The sequence below is a fragment of the Terrapene carolina genome, unplaced genomic scaffold (assembly GCF_002925995.2).
Source record: "Terrapene carolina triunguis isolate 2854851 unplaced genomic scaffold, T_m_triunguis-2.0 Scaffold69, whole genome shotgun sequence".
NCBI classification, from domain to species: domain Eukaryota; kingdom Metazoa; phylum Chordata; order Testudines; family Emydidae; genus Terrapene; species Terrapene triunguis.
In genome coordinates, this window is record NW_020664420.1 from 8,649,589 (window position 1) to 8,674,364 (window position 24,776).

General features: G+C 45.5%; 1 protein-coding gene across 5 annotated transcripts in view; it reads left to right on the top strand.

The window, feature by feature from the left end:
- CTIF (cap binding complex dependent translation initiation factor) overlaps positions 1–24,776 on the top strand; it is a 240,841-nt gene that overhangs the window by 190,771 nt on the left and 25,294 nt on the right. For all 5 annotated transcript variants that reach the window (XM_024196380.2, XM_024196382.2, XM_024196383.2 and 2 more), the window contains one exon: positions 14,364–14,519. In XM_024196380.2, coding sequence (XP_024052148.1) covers positions 14,364–14,519 — 156 coding nt within the window. The remainder of the gene's footprint in view (positions 1–14,363; positions 14,520–24,776) is intronic.

A 24,776-nucleotide genomic window follows, 5' to 3' on the forward strand; every position in this document is an offset into this window, starting at 1 on the left:
GGCCGGGTAAGCTATCGATGCAGAAAGAGCCGGCCGGGTAAGCTATCACTGCAGAAAGAGCCGGCCGGGTAAGCTATCAATGCAAGTTTTGCTCATCAAGATAAGTGGCACCTCTCTCTTCCTTCTCTGTATTTTCTGTATGAAATTTGTGGGGTGTGTGAAGAAAACAGATTAATGGCCCCGCTGACTTATGGCCGGTTGATCCAGAGGATAAATACAGCAAAGCCATTGTGTACTCCAACTATTAGCCAGAGTGACCAGCTTTTCGAGTCCCAGGAGAGTTCGTTCTCCATGATCCAGTCAGGGCTTGGTCTTTCTGCTGAGGCTGCCAGAAAAAGATGCTAATTCGACTGGCACCTGTTCACTGAGACCCAGACTGAGGCCATGAAAGCCACTTAACACAGACCAACTAACAGGCCTCAGAGGGTCACTGCTTTCACTCACTTCCCACCTAGCCTGGATTTGAAGTGCCAGCCTAGAGGTGAACGCTCTGTAGCCATTACCTATCTCTGTTTATTTATGACTTGGGAGGGGGAGATGAGGACTCCCTCTTGGTCTCATTTTCAATATGGGACTGGAAGTAGGCAGTGCTTTAAAGTATGCCACCATCATGGTGTGGCCCTCATCTCCCAGCTTGAGAGCCTGGCTTTTCCTTTATGCTGTCCGGCGGGTGAACCTGGTTTTATGCTTTACCCTTGGAGATTATGAGAATCCTTTGAGGGATTTTATTGCTCCGACATTGGGACACTCTGTCCGTGATCTGCGCTGCTCCTCAGAACTAATAGGTGCTCACAAACAGGGGCACTTAGAACCATCCAATCCTCTTAATCACAGGGCACCATGGCATACGTGTGAAGCAGCGGAGTGGAGTGCTAGAGTGTCCTTAGTGTGCTTGACTGAGGAGGGGGGAAGGGCTGCCTTGAGACAGACAGGAAGAATGATCTGGTGGCTAAGGCACTGGGTTGGACTCAGGAGAGCTGGGTTCAATTTCCTCCTCTGTTACAGACTCCCTATATGGGTTTGGGCAGCTCACTCACTGTTTCTGTCAAACGGAGATGATAATATTTCCTTTTGCGCACCCTTCGCCTGTCTTTGTCTATTTAGACTGTAAGTTCTCCAGGGCAGGGACTACTTACTACAGTGCCTAGTGGGACCCTGATTTTGGCTAAGGCCTCTAAGTGCTACTGTTCATAATCGGTTGAGTCCTAGGCTGGGTCTACACTACAGCGGGGGTCCGACCTAAGATACGCAACTTCAGCTACGTGAATACCGTAGCTGAAGTTGCGTATTTTAGGTCGGCTTACCTGGCGGTGAGGACGCGGGAAAGTCGACCGCTGCCGCCGACTCCGCTGCCGCCTCTTGCCGAGGTGGATTTCCGGAGTCGACGGCAGAGCGATCAGGGATCGATTTTACCACGTCTTCACTAGACGCGGTAAGTCGATCCCCGATAGACCGATTGCTACCCGCCGGATCGGCGGGTAGTGAAGACATGCCCTTAGAGCATCTGATGGTGGGGTGGTGTTGGAGGGATACAGAGTGGGGTTTGCCACAGTAAATTTCTGAAGGGTTTTTTTTGGAAAGCACTGGGAGGGAGTTGTAATAACTGGAAACTCTATTTAATAGTAATCGGTAGCGGAGGTGAAAATGACAAAGGGCGGGTGCTCTCCTTGCTAGCGTCAGCCAGTTCTCCCCTCTGAGCTGTTTTATATATTGCGGACACTTTCCAAGCAGCCATTTAAGGCTTCAGCCTTTTGTAGCACATTGGCAATAAGATGAAGTATTTAGCACACTCTCTCTCTCAAGTTTTTATATAGTGTCTATCACCGTGATATCGAAGCTCAGTTTTGTTTTGTTTTTACGCAGTATTTCTGACTCAGTATTCCCTGCTTCCATGCCAATAACTAAGCAAACAGTATAGCTGCCAGAGGAAGAGCCATGTGTTTAGAGACCAACAAGCTCAAATGTGTGATTTATTTTTTTTCCTTTATAAGTGCCGATGCTTAAATTAACCCTCATTTTGATGCCACTGTAAACTTTTACCCTCCAAATTGGTGCTGATCCAGTAACCCGGCAGGGAGTTACTGGGCACTGAGCAAACCTATTTGGGAACCATATTAAAAGATGTTGCAAAGTTTCTAGTCGTGAATTATTGGCCTGGATGGAGACTTAAACACCCATAACAGAGGGAACTGTAGGCTTCCTTGCCACCCCCAGCTCTGCTGACCAGTGCAAAGTAGAAGTGGGGCCGGGACAAGGAATCTTCCTTCCCCGGGCCCATGGAGAGGCCAGCACTGCCAGCTGTGTTAGCCCCTCCCAGTCCTTGTCCTCAGAAAGTACAAGGACAGGGATTGGGGCTGAGTCCAAGAGAGTGAGAGCGGCTCCTTGTGATTTTTGTCCCTTTTGAGCACCCTCGGCAGGCCTTCCACCGCTAGCCAAGGGTAATTAAGCACATTCTTTGCTTGGAGGTATAATTTGCCCTATCAGAGCTCTTCCTTCCAGTCTGGAACCTCTTGAGATGCCCCTTGCACTTTCCCCATTTGCTGCGTGGTTTTGTAACAATCTTTTCTCCAGGTCGGAGGGGTACGTGAGATCAAACCTGCTATGTGGTATAAATAGGATGTATTTTAATCTGTGGGCGCTGGAGGAAAGCAATCTGGTGAGTGTACTTGGACTATCTGGAGTCCAAGACATCTTCAGATTAGTAATACAGTTCGTGTTTAAAAATATAGTCAAGTTGATGAAAGATAACTTGCTCATTGCCCTGACATCACAACCTGAGCATGCGGAGCAAGCCAATCTGCCTCCCAGAGGTTATTTTTTCTGGGTTAAGAAAGCATTTCTATAGCAAATTAAATTTCGTTGGAGGGAGGGGTATCTCTTACATGTTGTTTAATTATAACAGTGTGTATCCCAGCCTCCTGAAGTCTTTGTCTCTTTGTTCCACGTTAGAATGGTGTTTTCATGGTGCACACTCACACTGGTAGTTTTGAGCGTCCATTCTTCCAGCAGAGCTAATGCATAGTCAATAAGAGCGGCAGCACAGGCTAGTGGTTAGTGCACTGGACTATGAGTTGGGAGAGCCGAGTGCTATTCTCAACTCTGCTACTGACCTGCTGTATGCCACTGGGCAACTCTCTCTGCTCAGCTTCACTATCTTGTCTATTTAGACTGTGCATTCGTACAGTGCCTAGCGCAATGGAGCTCCATCTCAGTGGGAGCCCTATGTGCTCCTGTAATGCAATCATTTTGGTTGCTGGGAGTTTTGTGGCCAGTTGAGTTGTTTTTTAAAATCCAAATGGAATAATGTCCTTTTCTCCCAACGTCTGCAGTGTGATGTTTTGTTCATCCTCATAAGTGCCATGCTGCTAGTGAATGCTGCTGTCTAAAGGCCAGATTCACATTGGCACTAGACCCTCTGCACCACTTAAGCTCAGCATAGAGCCTGCATAAGGGGTTTGACAGGTTGAGCAGCCCTGTATGCTATGCAGTTATTCTAACCAGTTGTTTATATAGAACGGGAGCAGAAGGTGAAGATGGGGATGGTCTGGGGATGGGCCAGAAAAGCCAATGTGAACTGCAGGCGTTCAACACTCTTGAAAGGCCAGGTCAACTCTTTGCTGTCTAACTTTAGTCACTCATGCTTGAAAATCTTGTCCCCTACTTAAAATGTATTTTAAAATTTACCGAGGATTTATCCCAGCTTCCTGCACATCGGTGATGTGAGAGCCTTCACTAATACAGCCTGAAACAATCTTCCTGTATCTCAGCACCTCATTGACCTCACCAGCTCATCTCCAGTCTGCACACTGAGCTCTCTCCCCCAGCTGTACTTCTTGGATTTCCATCTCAGCTATTAGTTATTATTTAGCAGTAGAAAGCGTTGTGGGGCCCTGTGCGTATGGAAGATGCTACATTAAATAAAGTTGTTTGGACACAAAATGTCACATAAATGCTAAGCATGATAAATAGAGCGGAGTGACTAATTTGATACAAATAATACATCAAACTAATTTAGTGCTTCTGGAATTTGGGGCTGGTTCCTCCATCCAGTGAAGGATGTCACTGATACCTATAATCCTCAGGTGGCCAAAGCATTCTGGTGGCATGCTAAATGCTTGGAAGTGCCTGAGACCTGGTTTCTCTGAACCAGAATGAAGATTCAGTGGTAGGATATCTTCATTTTCATTTGCATGCAGATCTGAAAAGAGATCCCATGATGCTGATCGGGTCAAAGGGATGCAGTTTATAGGTCAGCAACCAAGTCCACCCCAAAACCTAATTCATATTAAACCAGCAATTATTCACAGTTTTAACAATCAAAACCTGACTTTGCCAAAATCTGATCTCTGAAATGGATGCTCCTTACAGTGCCTGAGAGAAGAAATAGGATTTGACAGAATTAGGACAGGGGTTTTTTTTTGTTACCCCAAAAAAAAAAAAAAAATCTTGTCATGCTAGGAATGTAGATTTTAAAGTTGCATGGATATTTCAAAAAAGCATTGTGTGAAAATGCACGTCTGTCTAGGCTAGAGTGTAGAAATTGGCTCTTTTTTCTCTTTTCAGTCACTTTTCTAATGTGTTTGTGTATATACTGCTCTCTATATATTATTAATATATATTGCTTAGTGGTAGAGTGAAGGAGAATGGCTTGTACTGAAAGTTACAGGACAACTCAGTGGTAAAGACTGAGGTCTCTTATACTTAACCTTACAGATGAGAGACAGGAGAGCCTGTGGCAATGTTCCTCCTTTTCCTATGAGCATACAGAGCCTTACTTACACTCAGTTACACCAGTGTAAATCCATACTATCTCCAGGGGAGTTACTCCAGATTTACACCAGTACAAGCAGAATTGGGCTTACAGTCTCCCCATAAATAAAACAAAAATGTTGCTCTCTTGCTAGTTATCCTTCTCCATCAAGCACTACTTGTATTCTTGCTTTAAACTATGGAAATGCTGAAGAAAGAGCCCTTAACTGGTCCCGGTACCTGGGAGGTCATCACATGATGAATCCCTTAATGTTCCTAAAGTGCTCAGAGGAGGAGACGTGCTATTTAAGCACTAAAAAATAGCATTTATTTGCATGCCAACAGCCTACCTGGCCCTGCACAGCGCACACAGGAAGATACAGTCACAGCCCCAAGGGGGCCTACCTGCTAAAAACCAAGGGTAGAAGAAGTTGGTGTAAAAAGCACAGTGAGGTTTTTAAGAGAGGTTCAGTAAAGGCTGCTTTACCTCTGTCAGCAGGGATGCCTCAGTTAGAATAACAGAACAGCTGGAAAAGGTAGCCGCGCTGACTTCACACATTAGTTCTCATTCGAGCGTTTCAGCGACAGCTGTTTGCAGTGCGGATTGTGGCTTGGAGGCTGGCCGTGCTGTAGGTGAATGGGACTGTTGGCCGATTGTGGTCCGAAAGGGCTCTCTCGCCCTCCTAGGTGGAGGACAGTGTGAGACGCAGATGAGTGATCTTACGGGTGGGAAACAAATGAAACGGCAGTGATCCAGTGAGGCCTTTTGAGTCACTTGGATTTGCTCTCGTGGAAGCGCTGGATGCTTTGTGAAACCGATAGCCAGGTCCTGGTGTTGAGTGGCTTGGTGTGCAGTGTTGCCAGACCATGTTTATGGGAAAGCTGGCAGCTGCTTTTCTTCACCATGGGCTCTGCTGGTTGTGTGGGCTTTGTTTGTTTGCTCCTTGGGACAGGGGAGCTTTATTTCTATCCTTGCCACGCCAAGCGCACTGTCAGCACTTATAATAACAATACTGTGGGTACAACCAGGCACAGTACTAGTACGTGCTATGCAGAGGCCCCCAGGCCAGCCTCTGCCACTTTCGATCTTCTCCAGAGCAAGGGGTGCAAATCAGGCCAAGGAGTGTGCAGGTGTTATTGGAAGAGTTCATTAGTGAGTAGGTGAAATGGGAGCCCAAATTAATTTTTTGTTTGTCTGGCTTAGGCTTTAAGTAGGCTACAACTGTAACAGAGTCAGGGGACCTGGTTACTGTTTGGTTTAAAGCTGTAGAATAGGCAGAACTGAACGGGGTCCCTGAAATATGAAATAGGTCTAAGAGAGGTGTGAGTTCTAGGAGGAACCTCATCTAAATGATGCTGACTCTGAATCATAATGATCACACCTTTCAGACCAGGTTTGCTACAAACTTAAACAAGCAGTTGCAGAAACAAAACACTGCAAATCCCAGATAAACAAGGGTTAGAAATAGCTATTGACTTAAGTCCCCTGAATCATTTCCCCCCATTGTAGAAGGCAGTAGTAACTTCTAATAAAAGTTTATTTACTTCATCATCATCATCATCATGTTCCTATTACACCTCTGGCGTTTAGGGCAGCGACAAAGCTCCTCCACTCCTGTCTGCTTCTGGCAAGTCTTTCAATAGTTTCCCAGCTGTGCTCCAGGTTTTTCAGCTCGACTTCCACAGCTCTTCGCCATGTTGTTTTCGGGCAGCCTCGTTTTTGCTTGCCATCAGGTGCCCATCTTATTGCTACGCTGGTGATGGAATCAGTTTCCATCCGAAGCACATGACCGATCCATCTCCAGCGCCTCCTGGCAATGACGGTGCTCAGATCCTCTTGGCTGCACTGTGTCAATAGATCTTGGTTTGAGATTGTTCTGGGTGATACAGAGGATTTTTCTGAGGCAGGTTGTATGGAATGAAGACAGTTTGGACATGTCATACTTTCTCATTCCCCAGCATTCTGCACTATCAAGTAGTGTTGAAAGTACGCAGCTCTGATAAATCTTGAGTTTGGTTTTGGTGTTGTATTTTGATGATTTCCAGACTGTATTTAAGCTCCTGAAGGTGTTCCTGGCTTTACTGATTTTTGTTCCGGGTGTCCTGGGTTGTTCCACCGTCCTGGCTGATGGTGCTGCCCAAGTACGTGAATGTTTCTACACTGGTGAGAACATAATCCTCTATCCGTACTGGTGATGGTGAGGCAATATTAAAGGTCATGATAGCTGTCTTATTGCAGTTGATTTTCAGTCCAATTTGCTGGCTGAATGCATTGAGTCAGGTTGTTCTTTCTTGTATATGGTGTTGGGTATGTGATAGGAGAGCGACATCATCTGCGAAGTCCAGATCTTCAAGGGATGAGACGAGTGTCCATTTAATGCTTCTTGACATGTCTTCTGTTGTACGCCGCATTACCCAGTCGATGGCAATGTTGAAAGAGGATTGCAGACATGACACACCCCTGACGTATTCCTGTTTTGACTTCAAAACTGAGCTCACTGTGATCGACACTGCATGTAAAGTTGAAATAGAAGCTTTTGATGACATTGATTATACGGAAAGGAATTCCATATGCCCGCAGAATACACCATAGGTTGGTCCTGTGAATGCTATTAAAAGCCTTCTCAAAGTCTATGACATTTATGTAGAGTTGCCGTTGCCATTCTAAGTACTGTTCTATTATGTTTCATAGAATGAAGATCTGGTCTGTGCATCCACGCCCTTTCCGAAAACCAGCTTGCTTTTTTTCTGAGAACACTATCAACTGCCTCTGATATACGCTGAACTATAATCTTACGCAATACTTAGCTTGGCACAGCTTAAAGTGTGATACCACGCCAGTTATTACAATCACTGAGAGTTCCTTTCTTTGGTATAAAGAACAGGAGTACTTGTGGCACCTTAGAGACTAACAAATTTATTAGAGCATAAGCTTTCGTGGGCTACAACCCACTTCTTCGGATGCATATGCACAAGTACTCCTGTTCTTTTTGCGGATACAGACTAACACGGCTGCTACTCTGAAACCTTTCTTTGGTATCTTCACTATAACCCCATTGGTCCACTCATCTGGCACTTTTTCCCTTTCCCAGACTGATGTAAACAGAGGGGCCAGGATAGATGCTTCTAATTTAGGATTTACCTTGAACAATTCTGCATTCAAGTTATCCTTTCCAGGAGCTTTCCCATTTTTTAAGGATTTGATGGCTTGAATGATCACTTCCTTAGTTGGGGTGTCTGTGTTGATATCAAGATCTTCTTCTACCTCCTGGACGTTTGCTTCCTCTTTAGGTGGCTTCCTGTTCAGCAATTCTTTGAAATGCTCTGTCCAGCGCATTTCTTGTTCTTTTTTGGTTGTTAGTAGATGGCCTTGTTTGTTCCTGATGAGAGTGTTTGTTGGTGTCTGCCATTTACCACAGATAAGCCACGTCATTTTGTAGATGGTTCCTTGTTCACCACGAGCAACTGCATCTTCTGCTTGTGTTGCCAGATGATGATTGATTATTTACTTCAGAAGGGCCTTAATCTACCCTGGGTCTTCATCATCAGCCCTCGCTCTTATCCGTAGATTTCAAAGTGCTTTACAAAGGAGAGCAGTATTATTATCCCCATCCTACAGATGGAGAAACTGAGGCACACAGAGGTGAGGTGACTTGCCCAAGGTCACCCAGCAGGCAGTGACAGAGCTGAGAATGGAACCCAGGTCTCCTTAGAGCCAATCCAGTGCTTTACCCCTCCCCATCTTTGCTTAGTTGTCCCAATGACAGCTTTGCTATGAATCAAAGGAAGTTTATGACCAAAATATTTTAGCCCTGGCCCCATGATTTTTGTGTCGCTGATAAAGAAGAAAAGATGTTTCTGCTTCACAGAACTTACAGTCTAAAAAGATAGATATTACAGTTCAGATCCATCCAGTGGTAGTCAGGGTGAATCTCAAAGCAGGGCAGATGTTTGTATTTTTAAAATGAATTTCTTTGGAGGCGTTTCTCGGGAAGGCTTTGCTGAAGGGGAATGTGTGTTAAGCAGGAATTTGAAGGAAGCGCGTGTGGTGCAATGTCCCTTATGTGTTCTCTGCACAGTTCCAAAACTGCATCCTAACTCTCCCTGCAGTTTCCCAATAATCTGCTATGAATTACTTACAGTAAATAAGGAAAGGTGTATTTTCAGCTTGAAGTGTTTGAGCTGGCAACAAACCCACCTCTCCGGACACGATCAAGACATAAATCTCCCGGAATTTCTTATTTAAACTGTAAGGTATCCCAGCCTGGGTTTTTTATGATAGGTTTTTAGGGATGATAGAGGGACTGCCTACTTAAGGAAGTTTAAAAATACAAAACCGAGTTTGTGCATGAACCCATTGCATCTCTCAAGGTGAATCCGCAGGGGAGTTGAATATATACATGTCTCTTTTTCTCCCGTGCTTGCATGGAGCCGTTTTTGGCTTTGCGATCTAAAACACCGTGCCAGAGTTCATGTGGTTATCCCAAGCGGCTAAGAATTTCCCAGAATGCCCTGGGAATCTGTAGACATTAAATGGCTTTCGAACTGGATTGATGTGGTTCCATGCAGGAAATAGCAGTGCCTCAGTAAACATTGTCAGGCAGGAAACTGGGGTTTAAATGGAAGCCTCAGGATTTGAAGGGGAAGACATTGGGATTGGTGGAGGGTGTGTGAGATCCTGCAGCAAAATGCCAAAGGTCGGGTTGTGACTAGCACTGCTTGGCTGTGTCAGGAGATGATGAGAGTCCAAGGAGCCTTCCTCCGCTACACCAAAGGCGTAGTGCAGCTAGGAAGTGTAAACCCCACATGAAAGTAGAGCCTGTGCTCCCAAAAGGGGAGGAGAGAGGACAAGGCATTTCTCAGGGAGCCCCCAGGAGGAACTCAGGCTGAGGAGAATAGAGCTGTTCCTACTGCAGTGCGGCTCATCCTCATACCACAGGGATGTGCCTTTAAAGGGATAGAGAGATGTCAGGTGCTGGCAGAGGAACCTCAGGAGTTGAGAAAGTGCCTGTCTCCATGGAACTGGAGCAGTCTTGCAGGCAGGGGCGGCCCTAGACTAGCTGCCAGCAACTGGCACCCTAGGTGAGCCATGCAATTGGCGCCCACACCCCCAAACCCCAAGGGCAGATCTAGGCTGAGGTTTTTGGTAAACTGGGAAACATTTTGCCCCTTTTTTCCTTTGAATGTTTTTTAAGCGTTTTTTTTTTTAAACAGAGGCTTAATTATTCGGTTTGTCCGTCTGTCCATCTGTCCAACCAACATTTCTGAGATCAGATAAAATAGAGACGCAAAATTTTCAGAATAGATTTGTACACGACAGCTAGATGATATTTCAGTCCGATTTCAAATAAAAATGCATTAAGATGTTAATTATAATTTTTATTATTACAAATCCAAAATCATCCATTACGCTATCCTGCTTTAACTGCCATTACCACCACATCCTATATAGAAAGAAATAAGAAAACTCTTCAATGAACTTTATCTTGTATTTACAAAACACTCTGAATAAAAAACACTCTGTGCTCTTAAAACATGACTTTTCTTGCTTTAAGTTTTCAAAATTCAGTCACTAGTGCTTTTAGATCCAGTTTTGCAGATATTTCATGCTCTATTGACATTGTGGCAAGTCCAACAAGTCTCTCTTGCACCATTGTTGAACGCAGATATGTTTGTATCAATTTTAACTTTGAGAAGCTACGTTCCCCACTAGCTATGGAAACTGGCAAAGTTAAAAGAATGCGTAGAGCTATACAAATGTTTGGAAAACTGTCTGTGAATTTATTTTCACAAACAAACTTCAGTACTTCTTCAGGAGTGGAATGTTTCTTAAGTTGTCTGAAAAAGCCTGAAGCTCACTACACAAAATCTGTAGCATTAATGTCTTTTGAATGTTCATGAGTCAATGCCGACTCCAGTTTTATGCAAAATTCTCTTATCTGTTTTGCTGTTTTCTTTTGCAAGCTGTGGATATCATATAGAAAGCCAAATACTGACTCTAACTGCTGCATCTGTTGAAATCTTTCCTCAACCGAGTGAATAGCAGTATCGAGGACTGCAAAGTAGTAATTCACTTTGAACCTTTGTTTTGGGTTCTGAATGGGTGTGTCTCGTCCTTCATATGGAAACTGCTGTTTCTTTTGCCGAATGCGAACTGGCTCTGGTTCAAATTTTGTTGGAAAGTCTATTTCTTCAGCAAGCTTGAGAGAATCTACCAGTGTTCTTTCGAACCCTTCATCACTTCTGAATTCCTCCAGAATATTTTTAGTTTGCTGCAGTTTTTGAATAGCAGAATGTATGTTCAAGTTCTTTTCCTGAAGCTGCTTACTAGTGAGGTTAATCCCGAAAAGGATATTAAACCACAAAATGAGTGAAGTCACAAATTTGAACTTGGAAAGGCTATTTGCAAGAGCTTCTGCATCTGAATGTGCCGTATTGCCAGATGATCCAGTAAAGGTAGTATCATCAGAAATTTCAGTTAGAGCATCATAAATGTTTCCAAGTTCATAGCGAAGAGGCTTCAAAGCATCAATGCGACTCTCCCATCTTGTCTGACTAAGTGGTTTCACAGTTAGAGAATTCACATGGCGAGTCAGAATCTGCAAGCATTATAGCGTTAAGGATGGCTGACACACCTACCACATGGCTGGCGATTTAAACCACATTGCAGCCATCCCAACACGTCTTTTCACTGGTTAAAGGTTCAATGATTAGTAACATACACTCACTTACCTATTGAAACAGTTAGTTACAGCGTTTACATGGAAACAAAATTACCTTTTTTAACGTTATAACCCGACACCGGTTGTTTGGAAAGTAATCCCCTTCCTCAAGGTTACCCACCTGGAGTGTGACATCATCACTTTTGTACTCTATTAAGAGTTAACGCTGTTACTTTTCTTTTATGGACCGTATTTATTACATGTGAACCAGTTATAACAAAGAAAAGTTCATAATTATACAGCCCGATAATAACGCTAAGGTTTAATAACGCTTAAAGATACTCACATTTTGGATTTATAATGCTGAAAGACGTTATTCTTTATTCTTTGGCACCAAGAAACACAATTTTCCACAGTATTCGCTCAGTTCTTAACCATCTATCTGCGACGTGTGTTAAAATGACTGTTTGACATATATCAACTCGCGATATGTCCGCTCTACATGAATTTCCAGCTAGGTGACCTTGCTGTATATTCGAGTTAGGTGTCACTAGCATTGCAGCTCTTGCTGCTGGCGGATGTGTTTCATTGTGGCTGAGTTATTGCTTATCAAAGTTGCGGAAAGCAACAGAGGGTCTGGGTCAAGATGACCCACGTCGCAAATTGAAAAAAAAATTTGCTAAAATATTTATTTTTGCAGTAAATAAAAGATTTGACATATTAATAAAGTCTCAGAAATGTAGAGAAGTGAATCATAATTCATATTCCCCCCGTACGCGCAACAGGAATTGAAATAATGACATCTTTGTTATTTTATTTGGTTTTTTTTCATCTTTTTCATTTTTTTCTTTCTTTCTTTTTATTTGATTTTTTCCCTCGAATTTGGCGCCCCATTTAGCTTGGCACCCTAGCCAACCCTAGGCAGCCTGCAGAGCCCCCTGGCTGCCCCTATGCGTAGGAGCCGGAGGGGGGACATGCCGCTGCTTCCAGGAGCCACGCAGAGCGGGTCAAGCCTCTGACCCCACTCCCCGGCTGGAGCGCCGGAGCGGGGCAAGCCCTGGACCCCGCTCCCTGCCGGGAGCTCGAGGGCCAAATTAAAACATCTGGAGGGCCGGATATGGCCCCTGGGCCGTAGTTTGCCCACCCCTGCTATAGAGGGCTCATCAGTCTCTTGGTGGCCTACCCACCACCAGAGGGGGACAGAGGGCTACACCAAGTGGACAAGGCTTATGCTTCCAGCTGGAGACTGAATGCTCACTTTTAAGCATTAGGAGGGCGCTGATTGACATCACTTGAGTCTTTTGCACATATTGTTGCATAATAAAATAAATCACAAATCTCTCACTTGGGTTTCTTCAGCAACTGCTTCACTTACATGCATTTAAACTTCAGTACTTTGCACAGTTTATAAATCAGTACTCGTCTCGCTGGTGGCTCTTCTGCACAGCTGTCTCCACACTGTGCAGGTGCAGATTAGAGCATTGGGTGCAACAATGTATCCTTGTTAGTTTTAGTCAATAGGAATAAGCTGATGTAGAAAAGATACTTAAATAATTAGCATTTTAGTTGCTGGATTTCATGTATTGGGCAACACACATTGAACACACACTTCGCCTGTAGTTTTTTATGTTATACTTGAGAATGAACTTGTTCTGTAATTTTTCTCTGCATTATGTCAACTAAATTATAACCATAAGGAAAGGTACACCTCTACCTCGATATAACGCTGTCCTCGGGAGCCAAAAAATCTTAGTGTGTTATAGGTGAAACCGCGTTATATTGAACTTGCTTTGATTCGCCGGAGCGCGAATTCGCCCCTCCTTCCCCCCCCCCCCCCCGGACCACTGCTTTACCACGTTATATCCGAATTCATGTTATATCGGGTCGCGTTATATCAAGATAGAGGTGTAATTAAGAGTGGAAATAAGCAGGCTGCTGTGATATTTCTTGAAACAAGCTGCTATAACATCTAAAAGGGATTGAGGAAACATCCCCTTGTCCTGAGCACTATATACACTTGGATTATAGCATCATAATTTTTATTTGGTCCCTGTAAAAGTAAAGTACCAAATCTCTTGTTTAAAAAGATGAAGATTCTGTTTTATTGTATTTTCTCTGTCATTCTTTTCTTCCCCATGTCCCTCACCTATTTATGTTCTTACTTTCTTTCCTTTGGCATCCACCATTTTTGTCTATGGATTAGAGTAGAGGGCCAGTGGAGAGACACATAACTCGCTGTGCATCTGATCCTGACCTTGCTTCTGGAGTTGCATAATTCCCACAATCCTTCATTGTGGCAACAGTATGACACAGGAGGGGGTGACTTTTTAATGCCAACATTGTACTCTCCTGGTCCTCATCCAGGTGGGCAGTGGGCCAGTCCCCTGCTGTAATTTAGAGGGTGCCAAGGAGCAGTTGCAGCAGCCAAGAATCACCAGCGGCCCAGGGAAGCCCTGGTCCTAGCACAGGGGACAACGTGGTCCCTTTGGGTGCTAATTTTGAGAGAGGTGTAGACAGACTGAATTTACCTGTGGTGACATGAGTTCCCTTGAGCAGACAAACCAGGCAGTATGTGGGCTGCCTGCATGGCTCGTGTGCCTTTTGTGATTGCCACACCCGTTAAACCAGCCCCACTTTTTTGCATATTGAATTGAATACTCACATATGTTACAAAAGGCAGAAAGGCCAAAGGGAAGTTGTTTCTATTGCATTGTGCAGCTGCTGCTGCTATTTCTACAATACCTGCTTTATACTGTGTTGAAATTTCAGCCACTGCACTTACACTGAGTAATCCGCATGCTCATGACTAAAGTGACAGTCAGTCTGTCTCTCTCGCTCTCTCTCCCTCTCGTTACAATTTCCTCTTTTCTTAATTCCCTCCCTCGACAGCCGTTGCCTTTTCCAGTGAGATGTGGTTTTGCTGATGCCGCCTGTTGTCTGTCCCCCTTGCAGAAAGATTTCACAATGCGGGAGGAGCTGCAGCAGCGCGACGTGGAGCGCTGGCTGGGGTTCATCACCTTTCTCTGCGAAGTCTTCGGCACCATGAGGAGCAACGCTGGGGAGCCCTTCCGAGTCCTTGTCTGTCCCATTTATACCTGCCTCAGGGAGGTAATGCCTCATTTTCTCACCCGTGTATTAGCTAAACTGTTGAGTTACAATTCTGATGGTGTCCTTGGTTATTTATTCTTTCTTTTCAATTATTAACATTTCCCCTCCATCTATCCCTTTGAATTATTCCGTTCTGGCATGGGCTTTTGGATCCTTCCGTCCTGCACAGCCCTTTGAATTAAAGCTCAGAGTCCCGAGACCCCATCCTTAAGGACACCAACCGTGCAAAATCCAGCAGTACAAAAAGTGTTCTAGTTCTGAAAGGTAAATAACGCCCAACTCCAAACCACAGGGGACTAGGACACGCAGAATCATCTCACAGAGGGCAGTCTGTGGAAAGCAAAAGAGTGAGGTGGTGGTGTTGTTTATATTAAAATAGCACCTAGCCACCCCAACTGAGAGCAGGGCTGTATCATGATAGGTGCTGTATAAACCCATGTGATTTACCAGAAGAGACAATCCCTGCCCTGAGGAATCTACAGTCTAAATCAGGGGTGGGCAACCTACGTTTTAAGCCGGCCCACGAGCTCCCGCTGGGAAGTGGGGTCTGGGGCTTGCCCCACTCACAGTGGCATCTTTCCACTCACAGTGGTGGTGTTATGAGCTTAATGTTTACAACATGCCCTGGCACACACAGACGAAAGTTGCTATGTAAGTACAAAATAATTACTCTTAGCGCTTCCCTTTTTTTGCGATTGTATTTGTTTCAAGAGCAGAATTTATCTTGCTGCCAGTTATTTAGCTCTGTTGTTGTATGGGACTACAGAGGCACAGCTGATAAAATCGAGATTCACCGCTCCACTAAATGGGCCATAAGATTGCTTTTCGTAAGAATGTCTTCTACAAGCAGCAGAAGACATAAAAGCTTTTAAATTGGCTGGAGAAAAGTTCTCTTCAACATTTAGATAATATTTTAACACTTTAGCTTATTTTTGTATTTGCAAATCTGAGGCTTCTGCCAAAGTCATTAAAGGTCGATGTCCCACCATGCTTTCTATCTATCCCCCCATCTCATTTAAATGATGGAAGGCAGTGTTGTCTAGTGGATAGTGCATTGGCCTAGGAGACCTGGATTCTGATCTTATCACTGCCACAAACACACAGAAATTAAGTGAGTCATTATTATAAGCTAGGAGAACCCAGAAGCCCTATCTGCCTAGCGACCCCAACCGAGAATATTGTCTAGTGTGTGTCACAACATTGTCTAGTGTGTGTCACAAGTGTGACACACTGGGGAGTGTGTGCTAAACATCCCCTGCTGTGCTGATGTAGAAAGGATATGAATTGGTACAGACCCCAGCTGGGCAGCAGAACTAGTCATGCTTTTAGCTCTGAAGGTCCCTGGTTCAATTCCCAGTGTGTCAGTATCATGATAGGTACTGGGAATTGAACCAGGGACCTTCAGAGCTAAAAGCATGACAGGTAATGCTGCCCACCTGGGACCTGTACCACACTTGTGACACACACTAGACAATATTGTGACACATTCCCCCATGTGATGTTAATCATAGTAATGTAGGGCTGGAAAGGATCTTGAGAGGCCACCTAGTCCAGCCCTTTGTGCTGATGCGGCACCAAGTAAACCTAGAGCATCCCTGACAGGTGTTTGTCTGACCTGTTCTTAAAAAACCTCCAATGGATGGGAATTCCACAAGCTCCCTTGATAACCTACTCCATTACTTAGCTATCCTTATAGTTGAAAAGTTTTTTCATAATATCTAACCTAAAAATCCATGCTGGCTATTGCTTATAACCCTATTATCCTCTAGATGGTTACAAATGGATTGTTTAATAATATGTTCTAGTGTGTTGTCAGTGTGACAGTTCAGGGCAACTGCCCCTGTATTCCACCTCCGTGGTCCCTCGAGGACTCTCAGTCCCACTCTCAGGCTTCCAGCTCCTCAACTGTCATCTCTCTTAGGGTGGAGACCCACGTCTCTCTCCCTCCTGAACGGGGGTTTTCCAGGCTGTACAGTTCTCTGCCAGCACTGTGACATCCCCAGCAAGCCAGTCTGCCTAAACAGGCCAGTGTCTGCACTTTGCTTTCTCTTCGAAGGCTATGAACAGCTGTGGTTTCCCGCAGTCACAAGTAATTGCACAGCCCTTTCTAAGCAAGCACATGTATTCTTAAGGTGAAAGCATTACAGAAAAAAACATATTAAAACAATAAAAGTTCCTCTACACATGCTTACCAGAGGTCACCCATCAGTCTTATGGGGCCTCAATAGGCCAAAGTCCTTCCAACCCTTCCCAGGAAGGATTGGAGGCCCCCTTGGACAGAATGTTCTGTCTGTTTGCTGGATCAGAAAGCAGGGCCTGAGACAGTTTAAACTCAGGCTGTTTAGCCAAAAGTCCTGTCTTTGTCTGTTGGTCTCTGGAGAATCCAGTTTGAACCTGTAAATCCAAGCCTCTGCTGGTCGTTGTACCTCACTGAAGAGGTTACAATGTGGGAGAATTTGCCCAATCATCCCCCCCACTCTTCTTAATTCCTGGAGGAACTGTGGTCACCCTCCCCCATGGAATTACAATCTGTGGCCAAATAATATGTAAATGTAATACTGTAAACTCTCCCAAAGATATTGCAAGAAATTGCCGTATCTATCGTCCCAATGAGTATGTGGGGGCTTCGTATGAAACCCAATGTGAATTAAAATTCATTTGGATAACAGAAAATGAATTCAGAATACCAGTGATTCAGTATCAGCAAGGATACTTTAAAATCTCTAAATAAATGTAAATAAAGAGCCAAGTTATGCTGAGATTTTCTTTTCCCATCTTTGTCCCTGAGCAAAGTGTTTTTGTTCATTAGTTATCAGGATTGGCAGCGGCGGTGACGACTCTGCTGTTTTCAAACCCTAAAATGGTGGATCTAGGGCTGATCCTTGGAGGGAGGTTGTGACCTCATGTTGCAGGCTCTCTGTTTCATGGCATCTAGACATAACCAGCTTTGGGATTTTTTTAATACCCTTAGCTAATCTTATCTCGCAGGATGGACTCATGAGAATGGGTTCAGCCAGTCAGCGTTTGTGATAGGTGGCAACTCTAAAAGGATCACCAAACCCAAGCTGGATTCTGGGAACCCCCGGAGTTATGCAAGCTGTAACAGTCCTCGATGCACAGCAGCCCCGTAGTGCAGTTGCTATGGCCCCTGCTCCTGTTCAGCCCAGCTCTCAGGCGGCTCGGTAGCAGCTGCAGATGGGACTCCACAGGGGGGCTAGCAATGTTGGAAGCCGGCTGGAGGGAGATCTGCTGGGTCCGCAGGGTACAAGGCTTGGAAGAGCATCTTGTCCCCTTCCCAACCTCCAGGACCTGTCGGGTCCGACCCTGGGAGCTACCCACAGAAGTGCATTTGTGGATTTCCCGAGGAGGCGATGCTGTGCAGTCACTATTCCTTCCCGCAGGCACATTCTGCCCTTGGCAGATCGCTTTGAAGACAAAGCCAGATCAGGGTGGTTCAGGCAATGAAAGGCAGGCCTAGGTGGCTCTGACAGCACTCTCCTTGCCTATGTTACCCATCACAGCTTGAATTCTTACAAGTGGCAGGATTGTTTAAATCGCCTCCGCTTTTCATGCTTCTTCATGTATTGCCTTTCGCTCAGCTTAGACAACAAAACTAGCCTGATCTTTCACTCTTCCTGCCCGTGCAAGATTGTTCCCAAGAGTGTTTTTTCTAGGGCCAATCCAGTTTTGAATGTCCCAAGAACATGGGAATTACACCACTTCCTTGGTAGACATTTTCGCAGCCTAATAGATCTCTCTGATATTCATCCTAAATTTTCCTTTGTGTAACTTCATCCCATCACTCTTGTTTGTACCCCCTTGGAGAGCCTGGGGAGGTTGTTTTTTCGTTTTGTCTTGTCTCCTTCCTCTGAAGCATGAGGGATGGCCATAGCTGGAGATGGGACATTGGACAGGGACCACCAGGGCTCTGAGAACTGAGCAGCTTCTCTCTCAGGTGCTTGGCTGGCTGGTTCATGCTCCCATGCTCAGCATGTGACAGAATGCCACACGTAGGGTGGGAAAGGAATTTCATCCAGTCAGATCAGCAGTGACCTTGGGGGGTTATCACCTTCCTCTGCACCATGTGGGTGTGGGTCACTTGCCAGGATTATCTGGGTATATCTCACTTAATTGTTTCCCTGCCATGGCGGGGACCTTGGGCACGGGTGCACCTCAGTCCCTCCTATTCTCTGTCTGTGGCACATACTAGTTTCCTGTGGGGTATAATACTTTGGTCTAATTTCGTTTGTTGGGTTTGGAGTGCGGGCTCAGGTGGTTTTGGTGGCCCGTGCTATACAGCAGGCAGGGCCGTCTCCAGGCACCAGCCCAGCAAGCACGTGCTTGGGGCGGCCAACAGAGAAGGGCGGCACGTCTGGCTCTTCGGCGGCAATTGGGCGGCGGGTCCCTCAGTCCCTCTCGGAGCGAAGGACCAGCCGCCGAATTGCCGCCGAAAACTGAAGCGGCGACGGTAGAGCAGATCGCGATCGCAGCTTTTTTTCTTTTTTTTTCTGCTTGGGGCGGCAAAAAGCCTGGAGCCGGCCCTGACAGCAGGTCAGTCCACATGATCTGGTGGTCCCTACTGGCTTTAAACTCTATGATTCTCCCTCCTGTTTGATGACACCCTTCAAACACTGGTGCTTGCTTTTTCTCCTGCCGCCCATCCACCCAGTTCTTTTACTCTGTAGTCCTTTATAAAAAATCATTATTAGAGACAAGCTAAGATCTCTGTCTCTCAGTCCTTTCAGCAATTCGTGCATCTTAGCCTCTCTCCCCTCCCTCCTTTTCCTTTATAGCTTTGGCAGACTCAGCCAAAGGTCACCAAGGGAGTGAGCAAGAGGAAGGGGAATGTTGTCTGATGGCTGTGGCAGGAATGTCTCTTCCCTTCGCCCAGGGAGGCTTCCTCTCCATAGCTCCCTTCCTTTCCTCCCCCAGTAAAAGCATATTAACACCTTCCATAATGGCCTATGCTTATGCTATGCTGGACAGAATGGGGGGTGGATACGGTCAAGGGGCAGTGATGACATTGGAACGGGCTGGGCCAGCCTGAAAGAATTCCTGCTGCTGGCTAATGAGGAGGAGGACGACAACTCAGAGGTCACCAAAGCAGCCTCTCTCAACAAGAGAAAAATGGACTTCTACAGCAGTGAGTAAGCCACACTTTTTTGCTGTATGTCAGCTCAGTTTGTGTTGTTTGGACTCAAGAGGAAAGCTGACCTTGAGAAAGGAAAAGCGAGGTGCGACTGTATATGCTGGGGGCTGGGAGTATTATGTGTTGTAATGAATAACACATACCTAGTTAGTGCATCTGATCATTATTATTTATTGTTGTTAAAAGAAATCTGTTACACAACCCGGGGAATTTGCACAGTGCTTTACAAACCGAGATGAAAACACGTTCACCGCTTGGAAGAACTGACGGTTAAAGTTGGACAAGGCAAATGTGAGAAAAGACCTCGGACAAAGTTAAGCCTGGACTGGTGAGGGGTTTATTGACAAGGAGAAGGTGGAAAGGATTGTTTGCAGAAGTGAGTTTTAAGGAGGGAATTGAAAGAGAGAAGAGGGCACTTTGCAGATAAGAACAGGAGGATAGAGGACTGTTGTAACTATCAAATCTAAGGAGCTTGCTGGCTTAGTTTACAGGCACCAGGCAAAATTATAACGAAGCATAAAAGTTCAAAATGTAAACAAATGAAAATCTTTTCTTCCCATCCATCCCCCTGGGCTGGAGGGTATGTGTGTGTTCCGAAGGGGGGAGCAGCCTGGGTGTGTGTGGAACGGGACATTGTTCCTAGGGAAAGGTTTTCTCTATGGGCCGTCTTACATTTCAGTCTGAACACAGTCAGGTTTGGCCTCATTCTTGTCTCTCCTGGCAAGGAGTTCCATCGCTGGGTCTCTTTATTCAGATCTGCTGTACACACGGATATTGAGATCTTCCAGGACCATGATTCTTGGAGACTTTGCTATCAGGCTTGGTGGAAACGCTGTTAGTTCTTTCAGGAATTCGACTGGGGCCTTGGAAGCTCTTATGGCTGGAGATCTAAATAGCAGAAGTGTCCCACTGTTTCTTCCATCGCTCACTTCACATACACTCAGATCTCTCCCCATTTTCATGGTGGATATCCCTTTGCATTTCTGGTCCGGTGAAATTAAAATGGCCACCCCACTGCCCTTGCATGCTGTAAGGCGGTTGCGTGGTAGGTATTGTGTGGGGACAAACTGGGCCATACGCAGGTTTTGGTGATTCATGTACAGTTGGAAGTCTCTTCTGTGAACAGCTCAAACATGATGCTCATTGTGCTAAGGGCTGACCTAGTATTTGTAAGGAAGAGCTGGAAGCTTGAGCTGTGGCTTTTTACTGATGCAGTTTGTATGGCTGTTGAGGGGCATTGGAGGCCAGTAGGGTATGCTGCAGTTGCCAAAGGCTAGTTGTTGATCTCCCAGAATTTTTCTTCCTAAGGTGGAATCCCCTTGACGGTGATGGCTTTGAATGTATTGTCAGCTCCTGCTCTCCAGGGAGGTGTTTATGTGTGGGCTTGGAGGGCCGGGCTCTGGTCAAGTGTAGGTAGTCTCTTGGTCTATCCAAGGCCGTGATGAAGTGTCTTGATGTTTTTGGTCTTTTGGCCTCGAGATGAAAACCTTGTCTTTGTTTCTGGGACCTTGAAGTGAAAAAATATTCTCTGTTGTTCCCTGTGTGCAGGGCTGGTCCACCCAAGTAGATAGTGCCACTGGAGGGCTGCTCTAAATTGTGCCAGGTGCAGTTGGTGGCCCTGAACTCTATCCCTCTACAACGGCATTGCTCAGAAAGCCCAATGATTAGGCCTTTCGAGAGAACTCTGGGGCCCTGGTACATCATGTTCATTGGGGCCCCACGCCCTTCCATTTCACCCCAGTTACAGATATTTTGGGGACTCCCCTGAGCTTGGAGCCTGGTACAATTGTCCCCCTTTCATCCGCCTAATTTAAAGTAACTATAATTCACAAGGCTGCAACAAATGATCTTTCTCTCACACACACAGTTCCCAGAGTACCATGGTGGGGGCATATCCCGTCTCTCCCTCATCCTTCCCAGGATAACTGAGGTTAGTGTTCTAATTTCTGGTCTTGCACCAATGAAGAGACAAATTCAGGGTCAAATTCAGCCCTGGCATAGCAAATGCAACTCAACTGGCCTTAAATGTCCACTTTTCTAAATTCCACCACCTGCCTCTTTCTGTTTCCTATTAAAAAAAAAAAGAAAACCTTTTAAAACAGGAGCACATCCAAAGGGGGTTGGCTTCGTGTAGCACTGCCGTGTTTCTGTTCCTTTGTGGCTATGGAACTCTTTCAGAATTATCATAAAATAGGAACAATGGAAATAGATGGGGTAAGAGGCAGGGAGACTGATGACCAGCAAAGGGGAATTATTGTAGTTTATATTCCAGTAGCACCTAGAGGCCCCAACCAATATTGGGATTCCATTGTGCTAGGCACTGTACAAACACACAGTAAGAACTCAAGCCCTGCCCCAAAGAGCCAACATTCTACATAGGCAAGACGGCTGATGGGGACGAAAGGAAAGAGGCAAAATGATTTCTGAAGATGCACAGCAGCACAATGGCTGAGCCAGGTTAGAATCACTGTCTTCTGAGCCCAGCACCCAGTCCAGGGGACCATGCTGCCTCTCACATGGCAGAATTTCCACATGACGGGTACAGATTACTTACTCCTCAAGCTGGGTGGTCAGGAGGGAACTCAAGTAGTTCCCCTCACCTATACCTACGTTTTTCCTTTAACTCCAGCAACCAGATTGAACCCAGCCCTCGCTTGCCTGGTTGAAACAGGAGAAGGGCGACGACAGCACACCTGTGGGAAATGCAGAGTGAAAGCCTGATCCCCAGAGAGATGCCGTGTAATGATGTCAGCGGAGACTTGTGGGTGCTCAGCATCTCTCAGGATCAGGCTCATGCAGTTTTTCCCAGGGTTTCAGTAGAGCAGGAATCGGTAGTTTAAGCCAGTTTTGTCCTTTCGTATTAGTGCCTGGGGAGCAGGTAGACAGGGTGTGTGCGGGAAGAGCAGCTCTCCATAGATTTACCATGTTATTTAGTATGTAGACCTGCTAATAAACAGACTAGAAAGCGATTGCTTCACAATCATGGTGGCAATCCTGAGTTTCAGGATGGGAGATGCTCAGCAGCTCCTTGAAGTAGGAAGAGAGGAGAGACGGTGCTGTGATTAAGACACAGGGCTGGGATCCAGGAGATCTGTGTTTAGACAATGGGCCAATCACTTAACCTGCCTATGCTTTTTTCCCCACCTGTAACGTGGATAATAGTATTTCCTGTCTGCTGCCCATCGTCTGTCTTGTCTATTTAGACTGTAAGCCCTTTAAGGCAGGGACAGTTTCATACCATGTGCCTAGTGTAATGGGATCTCAGTTGGGGCCTCTTGGTGCTTCAGTAATATAAATAATAATGTCCTTCTGTCAACTATCACAGCTTTAGTCTGTCTTGGGTTCAGTTTGAGGCAGCAGTTTTTCATGGGGTCCTTCCTGCCCTGAGAGACTGCACAGAACTGTATGTTTTGGGCATATCTGGTGGTGGAGCAGCCTGTTTTGTCTCACCAGATCACCTAACGGTTGTACATAGACATTAAAGAAGGGCAGTGTCAGGACTGAGTCCTGTGAGACTCCACAAGACAAAGCTTTAAGTGAGCCTGGGCGGCTGCCCACGATTCACTGGGAACTGATGGAATGGAAAGACGGTAGCCAGCTCAGTGTCACTCCATCAACAGCTGCAGATGGATTAGCAGTATCGAATGGCTGAGTATCACTGCCTGCTCTCTGTCCTCAAGGAGGATGTCCAAATGCAACCAGGGTTGTTTCTGTGCTATGATTTATCCTGAAGCCAGACTCAGAGGTTTAAGGAGATTGGCAGAGCCTACGTGCCATTGGAATCTCTTTGCTGCCTTCCTAAAAATCTTGCACGGGAGTGGGAGGTTCGAGACCACCTGGGGGGTTAACATTGTGTGCTTTGAGCATTTTTTTAAATTAAATAACTCTACAGTGATTGTCCAAAACTCTGCCTCTGAGTGGGCATGAACGACCCTCAGTTGATCAGCATACAAGGATTTACACAACACCATTATTGATGAATAATCATGCAATGATTATGGAGAGAGCAGACCTCACAGCCAATTAGAGAGTAGGAGATTTACATATTTGCAATTGTGAATCATCCCTGTAGTCTGGTTGGCAGAGACCATTCCATTTCAGTCTCATTTAAAGTACTGTCATTAACCCATTGCTTCACTGCCTATGGTACAGGCTGTTAAGTATGAGCCCCTGATGATGGGTATAGAGGATAATACTCCTTGTCTAATTGCCTTTCCCCTGTGCCTGAGTCTGTGGTGTCATTTGAACATAAGAACGGCCATACTGGATCAGACCAAAGGTCCATCTAGCCCAGTATCCTGTCTACCGACAGTGGCCAGTGCCAGGTGCCCCAGAGGGAATGAACAGAACAGGGAATCCTCAAGTGATCCATCCCCTGTCGCCCAATCCCAGCTTCTGGCAAACAGAAGCTAGGGACACCATCCCTGCCCATCCTGGCTACTAACCATTGATAAATCTATCCTCCATGACCGTATCTAGTTCTTTTTTGTAGACTTCATCCTTTTCCCTCCCTCCTCTTAGTTACTGTTATCTCCTGGGGCCACACTCTGTAATTTAGAAAAATATTCTAACTCAGTAATTAATGTCTAAAAGTCCAGAGGACACCATCTTTTCACTGTCTTCCTTAGAGGACAACTGGGGAAGAACCTTCCCAGCTTCTGTCAGAAGGCTTGGAGAGCGGTGCTGTTTGGGGAAGAAAATTGCAGCTTTTAAAGTGTTGGGTTGTCCTTGTATTTTTTAAATCTTTCACATTTTAAAAAAATCAACCCTTTGAGACTAATGAGGGTCTTTGGCAGTATAATAAGACAATAGGATTCTAAGATTTTTCTTCTAGTAATAGAATGAGACAGAATTTGCCTCTGTATATTGTAGCATGAAAGACTTGGGCGGAGCGTGACTTTTACTTCACACTGCTTTTACACCAGTTATTCCATACACTTCCGTGGAGATGCACCTCAGAGCACTTGAGATCAGAATCAGGCCCTCTCTCGGGAAGAAAATGATTCATATGTAGGGAAGAAAAATCAGACACCTTCATCCAAAGGGGGAGGAAATCGATATTTGCAATATCTGTTTGCTTGCATGAAGCCTCTGTAGGGTGGCTTGTG